Raw genomic sequence first — 8647 nt, forward strand, 5'->3', positions numbered from 1 at the left:
AATAGTTGGGTAAACTTTAGCATAAATTATGGCCTTACAACATCTTCCCATGGAGTGAACCAAGTCTTTTAGTTCTGCAGCTGTTATAATGTGAAACCAAGATTGAATGATTGCGTCTATTAACTGGGTTTTATTGCTGGGTTACTTCTGACTAACAAGTTTCTTTAGTCGACTCCATAGATTTTCCATTGGGTGATGGTCTGGGCTATTCCCAGGCCATTCCAGCAGTGGAATATGATTATCTTGAAACTCCCCCCCCCCAAAAAAAAGTGGCGCTATTAGCCATCAAACCTCAAAAATACACTTTTCCCAAAAGGTTTCCACAATTTTGGCCACTACTACTGTAGGAAGGAGGCAATGGCAAACCGCTTTAATGGCACTGAAAAAAGTGACTTATGACCTTTTTCTCACATGACCGTTGCAGCATTCCTGTGGTCACATGACCAAAATTGGGGGCTTGAAACAACTGTCCTGTATTTATGGTGGTTGCAGTGTCCCAGGGACATGTGCTCACCTTTTGTAACCTTCTGACAAGCAAAGTCAATGGGGAAGACATATCCACTGAACAACCATGGTACGAACTTGACACCTTGCAGTGATTCACTTAATAACTGTGACAAGAAAGATTATAAATTGGGGCAAAGGTCACATAAAAACTGTTTCACTTAGCAACAGAAAGGTTTGGCTCAATGTTGTCGGAAGTAAAGGACTACCTGTAATATTCCTTACCATGCTTGAACAGAGTGATAGTGTCAACTCACAAAGCATTCCTGGCCTGCTCTCCAGTTGCCATAGGCCGGGGGGATGGGAAACTGGCAAAACTGTACAGTAGCAAAAAACAGATGCACATTCCATGCTTATCTCCCTCAAGGCTGTATCCCAAAGATACCTGCAGCAGTTAAAGGGGAGTGACCTCTGCAACCTGCGAAATTGCTCCATTGGTGAATGTGATTGATAACACACCCTGGGGGGAGGGTGGAAACAGGGTCACAAATTACATAGGGTCAGAGCTGGCTTCACTTGGGAATGTGCCGACATGAAACTCCTAATAAATACCTGGATTTCTTTTGAAGCTTGGCTCAAGATTTACCATAATTAGGGCATCCCTGACAGAACCCTGACAGCTAGAATAAGATTTTAAAATCAGTTCAATTTTTGGCTTAATCCAAATTTAGGAAACATGAGAAAAGATGTCACTGAATGGTTTTCTATGGTTTATATTAAATTCTGTGGTGTAACCAACAGAGAAGCAACAAGCTATAAATAAAATAAATTAAGCAGAGATTCATGAGGCTTTCTGGTTAAAAAAAATACTTCTTGTAGCATTTTGTGTAATGATTTTTCAAAAGGTGGCATATTCTTCCTGAATTATACCTTGAAAGAGAGCAACAAATCGTTGTACATTAATCTTTTTGCAACACTATTTCAACATGCACTAAATTCTGTAGGCCATATGCAAAAATCTAGAATAACACTGTGCAATCAATTGTGCCTCATTTCATGTATTTATTTTCTTTCTTGTCCCCACTTAAATATCTCTGAATTGGCAGTTTACTACTGCACATAGATGGACTAAAATGGTGTTAAATGTCTCTGTAATTAAAAAAAAAAAGTGCAAAAAATGATCTGAGATTTTATTCCTTGACACACTTACTTTGGCTTATTACCAAAACTGTAGTTTACACTATTTGTTTCCTTATTCAGTCTTCTGGAAACTGGGATGGAAGCCTTTTTCATAAAACATGAACCCCATGTTTAGAAATTTGAAATAGGGGCTCCTTCAAATTGGATAATAAAGTGTGCCACAAAGCTGGGTTAAATGCATAATTGGAATTTTTAAAAAATCAGTATGTTTGTAGTTGCTAATAGTTCTTTTCAAAGTTTTATATGGAAGCAGCCTTCCAATAGATTGTGCTCTCTTTCATGATTATTTTATAATAATTATGTGTAGCTCATATTTGGACATAAGTATGTCGTATAGTTTAGTTGCCCATTTTTCAAACAATCAACTCTTTCCTCTTCCTACTTTTCTCTTCCTCGTCCTTCTCTATATTTTCTTTCCTAATTATCCATAGAAAGAGTGAAGGATGTTAGAGGAGCTGTAACAACTACTCCTGCTATACACAGTCTCAGTAGTTGTCTTGAGAGGATCATTGGATCATGAATACCACATTATACAAAATGTCCCCTATCTGCCAGTGTTCTTCGGCTGTATGGTAGTAGTACTTGTTGCCAGCTAATTATTTTGTAATGCTGAAATCTTAATTCAGATACTTTAAGCATGTGATCTATTATCCTCACTGAGTAACGTTTTACCCTAACTTTATCCTCTACTTTATCACACAGGACTTTTCCAAAGAGCAATAGCTCAAAGTGGAACAGCTCTTTCCAGCTGGGCAGTCAGTTTTCAGCCTGCCAAATACGCCAGGATGTTGGCAACAAAAGTTGGTTGCAATGTATCGGATACCGTAGAATTAGTAGAATGTCTACAGAAGAAGCCGTATAGAGAACTTGTCGATCAGGATATTCAGCCGGCCCGATACCACATAGCCTTTGGTCCAGTTATTGATGGGGATGTGATACCAGATGACCCTCAGATACTGATGGAACAAGGAGAATTCCTCAATTATGACATTATGTTGGGTGTTAACCAAGGAGAAGGGCTCAAATTTGTGGAAAACATTGTTGACAGTGAAGATGGCATATCTGCTAGTGATTTTGACTTTGCTGTCTCAAACTTTGTCGATAACTTATATGGGTACCCAGAAGGCAAAGACATCTTGAGAGAAACTATTAAATTTATGTATACGGATTGGGCGGACAGACACAATCCTGAGACAAGAAGAAAAACACTCTTGGCTTTATTTACTGATCACCAGTGGGTTGCACCAGCAGTGGCTACCGCTGATCTTCATTCAAACTTTGGATCGCCTACATATTTTTATGCCTTCTATCACCATTGCCAAACAGATCAGGTTCCTGCATGGGCAGATGCTGCTCATGGAGATGAAGTTCCATATGTATTAGGAATTCCCATGATTGGTCCCACTGAATTGTTTCCTTGTAATTTTTCAAAAAATGACATCATGCTAAGTGCGGTGGTGATGACATATTGGACAAACTTTGCAAAGACTGGGTAAGTCCTGGAGGAGTACCTAGATGTTAATGTAGATCAAGAACTAATCAAGAAAATCACAGTTCCCCATCGCACCATACAACATTGCAGAGAAAAAAATATATACTGGTAGTCCCCGAGTTACAACAGTTCAATTAGTGACTGTTCAAAGTTACAACGATACTGAAAAAAGTGATCCATGACCCATTTTCACACTTACAAATATTGCAGCATCTTCATGGTCACTTGATAAAAATTAAAACGCTTGGCAACTGGCATATATTTATGACGGTTGCAATGTCCCAGGGTCACGTGAACACCTCTTGCGACATTCTGACAAGCAAAGTCAACGGGGAAACCAGATTTACTCAACAACCGTGTTACTAATTTAACAACTGCAGTGATTGGCTTAACAATTGTGTCAGGAAAGATCATACAATGGGGCAAAACTCTCTTAGCAACATAAATTTTGGGCTCAGATGTGGTCATAAGTCGAGGACTATCTGTACTTGTAGGTTGTTAAAGAAGGACAGTGTGGAAATTGAAGCATGGACATTTTAAATAGTTTTGGGGAAATTATAATGAGCCAGGGCAACTCTCAGAATCTAATGCAGATATTCCCACAAGCACTAGCACACACTGGGGGGAAAAAGCTATTTCTGATGAAGGATCATTAAAATTTACAGATGATTGAATTTTAATGCTCTGGCCATTTTCTCTCATATAGAAAAACTCCTTGTTTTTCTGCTTCAGGCAGAAAGGAGTAAGAGACAGATGTCTGAGAAAGGTGGGTAGATCTCATTTGAAGGAATTCTAGCAAGATCTAATGGTAAATAACTTTCAGCACATGTACCAGTGACTATAAAGTGACAAACTGCACTGAATTGATTAATGCATAGATAACATATCTGCAGCAGCACTGAGACAAGTGAGCAAATAACCCTGCATTGTAAGGTCATTGCAGGGATTACAATGAGTTGATAAATTCAGAATCTTGGAATATTCTGAATTTCCTTCTTGTACTTATAGTATTGCCAGCAGGTAGCATGAAAATAATTGGCCGACTGATGGCTGCAAACACATCCATTTCTACTGCATTTAATGTAACATTGTTTTAAATGTTTTTTTGAAAAGTATATTGGATGGATTATTAATGAAAGATTGGGTAAAGTGAAATCTTCACTTTCAAAACTATTATCTTCATCAAAATTAGCTTCAGGAAAGAGAGAAATACAAATAAACAAGCCAAGGACAGGAATTGGCTTTACGGTATACCTTGCTAAACCAGGGATTTGAAAGAAGTCTAGCTTGGAAAGGTACATATATTTGGAGAATGTTTACAAACACTCAAATATGATTTTTGCATAAAAATATACCGATGGCTTAAAATGTACCGTACTTTCATGGAAATAAGCAGGTAATACACTAAAATACACTAGCAAGTGTATTTTAATTGTAATTTTAAAGGGGTTTTATGTCGGTCTATGACCGTTTTAGTTAATTCGGCCTACTAAATATTTGTTTTTAATTCTTTTTAAATTTATTTATATTCTGTGTTTTAATATGGCTGTAAACCGCCCTGAGTCCTTCAGGAGAAGGGCGGTATAGAAATTAAATTATAAATAAATAAATAAATAAAAATAACAATTGCAGAATTTGTTAAATAACTTGAATAAAAACGGTCAGACTTGACTAATATACAATGTGCACTGTAGACTGGATTTAGACCAGGGGTGAAATATAAAATTTGTTACTACCGGTTCTGTGGGCATGGCTTGGGGTGGGTGGGCAATGTGACTGGGTGGGCGTGGCCAACTTTTTTTTTTTTTACTTTTAAAAGCATTTTTTCTACAACCTCTTTGGCCGAAGAGATTGTTAAAAAAATGCTTTTAAAAGCCTCTGATGATCAGGCAACTCAGCTGGGATCGCCAGAGTAGCCTTTTAAAAGCATTTTTTCTACAACTTCAGGTGAAGAGGTTGTAAAAAAATGCTTTTAAAGGGTTCTGACAATCCCAGCTGAGCCACAGGATCATCAGAGGCTTTTTTTATTTCTTTTAAAAGCATTTTTTCGGCCGAAGAAAAAATGCTTTTAAAAGTAAAAAAGCAACCCTCTGATGATCACGCAGCTCAGCTGGGCATGGGCAAGGGAGGGAGGGGGCAGAGATTTTTGCTACAGATTCTCCGAACCTCTCGCTGCCATTGCTACCAGATCAGGTGATCCGGTCCGAACTGGGAGCATTTCACCCCTGATTTAGACCAAACTAAATTTCCACTAGAGATACCTAGCTAGCTCCATAGGAAAATGATTCTGAACTTGTTTGAACCTTGATTTTGCTAATGCAATATTATATTATTGTACTCTTATATTATTGTTATGAAGCTGATAATAATGATAATGATGATGAATATGATATAATGAAACCTGAACAGAGTCTTTTCATTATATTTTTCTCTGTGCTTAGGTAAGATTGGACTTAGATTTAAAATGCTTAAGATATTCCAAATAATGAGCTTTAATTTAGCAGTGAATTTAGTTCCATTAATTGCATGCGGTCTATTCTTAATATGACTAAGGCTGAATGTTAGTCATATTCTTAATTCATCCTAGTTTAAGACTGTGTTTTGTGAGATGTTCTGCTAAGCAGGTAAAATACTTTTAAAAGAAATACCAATTTTCAAAAAAGCTTGACATTTCCCGTTTTCCTCCTAGGGATCCCAATCAACCAGTTCCACAAGATACTAAGTTCATTCACACAAAACCTAATCGTTTTGAGGAGGTAGCGTGGACCAGATACTCTCAAAAAGATCAACTTTATCTTCACATTGGATTAAAACCACGCGTGAAGGAACATTACAGAGCTAACAAGGTGAACCTGTGGTTGGAACTAGTACCTCACCTGCACAATCTTAATGACATTTCACAGTATACCTCTACAACAACTAAAGTGCCATCAACTGATATTACTTTCAGGCCAACCCGGAAAAATTTGGTACCTGTAACATCAGCTTTTCCTACAGCCAAGCAAGATGATCCTAAACAACCACCGAGTCTAATTTCAGGAGATCAAAGAGACTATTCCACGGAGTTGAGTGTCACCATTGCTGTGGGGGCATCCTTGTTGTTCTTGAACATTTTAGCCTTTGCAGCGTTATACTACAAAAAGGACAAGCGGAGACATGATGTCCATCGGCGATGTAGTCCTCAGCGTACAACTGCCAATGATCTCACCCACGCACAAGAAGAGGAAATAATGTCCCTCCAGATGAAGCACAGTGACTTGGGTCATGAATGCGAATCCATTCATCCACATGAGGTGGTTCTTAGGACCGCCTGCCCCCCAGACTACACACTAGCTATGAGAAGGTCACCTGATGATATTCCTTTAATGACCCCCAACACGATTACAATGATTCCAAACACTATACCTGGGATTCAACCCTTACACACATTTAATACATTTACCGGTGGACAGAACAGCATTCTGCCCCAGCCACATCCTCATTCACATTCAACAACTAGGGTATAGCCAAACAAGAGGATATGAACTTTTATTTTTGGGGTGGATTCCAGTGGGTTATAATTGCTGAAGACTTAACTTGGCTTTCAACCCTACAAGACTGTTATTATTTAAATTTGGAGGAATATTATGTGAATATACATATCGAGAACTCGAGGGAGTTGGGGGAAAAATGAATTGTACATATATACAAATGAACTTTAAAAAAAAAGAGAAAGCATAACTTTAGCAATTGCTTGAAGCAATTGTCTTGAATGGTACTTTTTACATTCACACTCTATTAATTTTTTTGAGGGTTTAAGTTACATGATGGAATTAGGCAAGTGCAACACAGGAGTGGGAGAGAAACTACAACTGAAATTTTTTTTAAAAAAAAAAGTTCTATAAATATGCACAAGGGACACATTGATGGAATGTCACATCATTTGCACCGGTTTTTATTTGGAACTGTTTTCTTGTGTAGACCATATTTATACCTTTGAATCAGTATCCAAAGCTTCAGAGCTGTTCAAGGCCTTAGACACAGGCTCATGTGCTGAGATCTGCCAGTTTCTTGTTTTGGTTTTTTTTTTTTTTAAAGTAACCATGTTCTGGAAATCTGGCAGCTTCAACATGACCACACAAAGTGCTGTCGTTATAAACATTGTGGGAATAAAGGAACTGAATATTTTTTTCGCACAACGTGCATGATAATTTATTATGCTTGGTGGGTGTGCTGCTGATTAAGCTGTCATTAAAATCTTTTCTCATGTCATTGGAGTGTCCAACAGAAACTTATTTCCTTGATTGGCCTAATTGAAGGAAGGTTTGTTTTCTAGGGGGAAAAAAGAGAAAAGAAATTGTACGTAAACTCCTGCCTTCCATTAATGGAGGTCTCTGCAGTAGCTTCTAGAGAGACTTGATGGTACAAGTCAGTTTTTCTCAACTTAATGTCCTCCAGATGCGTTGGGCTTATTTTTGGTGGAAAGTTGACACTGAAGTCCAAGATATCTGATGGGCAACATGTTGAGAAACTCTCCTCCAAGGGTTCAGCAGCGAACTAAATAATGTGAAACAATGTGAAGTAATGGTAAATAAGAATAATGCCTCCCTACTCCATCACCACCATGCTATTAAGTTACAACATTTTAATAGGGCATCTTTTGATGAAGTCAGCCCCATTTGGGTTCTAGTTTCATTACAATCTCTTCCACGTACATCAGAATTAGTTCAATGAACAGAACCGCAACAACATCAAAAGAAAAAGGAAGTTTCCAAGATTTATTTGCTAGGAATATGTCGCCAGAGTGACCTTGTTGAAAATGATCACAACAAATACAACTTTTCTCGTATTCATGTGGCCAATTATATTGCATGAGGACAAATTCACTTAACACAATTTCCAAGTTATTCCCTTTTTTTTTTTTTTTGGCTTTGTGTATTGTCAGTGAATCACAGAGTGTACAAGGAAGGAGATTCCTGTACTTGATTAGATACTGCAATTGGAATAATCATGTGGAATAATCTGGAAATGTTTAATTTTGCATCTTGTTTAATATTGTCTGGATCTGAAAACGAAAAGAGGCTAAAATGAAGGATGATTTTGCCCCTTTGCCCTTACAGTTACTTTTCAATTTTATTTTATTTTTAAAAAATGGTCTGCCGTGGTCATTTTAAAAAAAAAGTTTGTATGTGTAATCATACATTTATATATGAAAAAAAGAGGAAAAAATTAAGATGGACTAAAGAGCACAGCCCTGGTGATTACAGTTTCTCTTTTCCTGTATTATATTTCTATTAGAGTACAGTTATGTGATTTTTATTTTATTTTGCATTTTTTCAAATGACTAGCAATTTTGATAGTTTGTAAGATAACGCGCAGAACTTTCTCTGACAAACTAACTGCAGTAACAGAAAATGTTTCTTTTCAGTTACTCTTTTTCAAGATTGAAAGCTTATTACACATACAACAAATTGTATACAACTTGATGGGGAAAATTCTTTGTACTTCTGGGCCACTAACGCTGGCTCTACT

The 8647-nt window shown here is 37.4% G+C and overlaps 1 protein-coding gene across 2 annotated transcripts in view; it reads left to right on the forward strand.

Moving 5' to 3' along the window:
- Positions 1–8072, forward strand: part of NLGN1 (neuroligin 1) — a 636113-nt gene extending 628041 nt beyond the window's left edge. For both annotated transcript variants that reach the window (XM_058188586.1, XM_058188587.1), the window contains exons 4-5: positions 2347–3136; positions 5826–8072. In XM_058188586.1, the coding sequence (XP_058044569.1) occupies positions 2347–3136; positions 5826–6642 (1607 nt within the window). In that variant the 3' untranslated portion in view covers positions 6643–8072. The remainder of the gene's footprint in view (positions 1–2346; positions 3137–5825) is intronic.
- The last annotated feature ends 575 nt before the right edge of the window (positions 8073–8647 follow it).

This window comes from Ahaetulla prasina, chromosome 6 (assembly GCF_028640845.1).
Source record: "Ahaetulla prasina isolate Xishuangbanna chromosome 6, ASM2864084v1, whole genome shotgun sequence".
Lineage (NCBI taxonomy): Eukaryota > Metazoa > Chordata > Lepidosauria > Squamata > Colubridae > Ahaetulla > Ahaetulla prasina.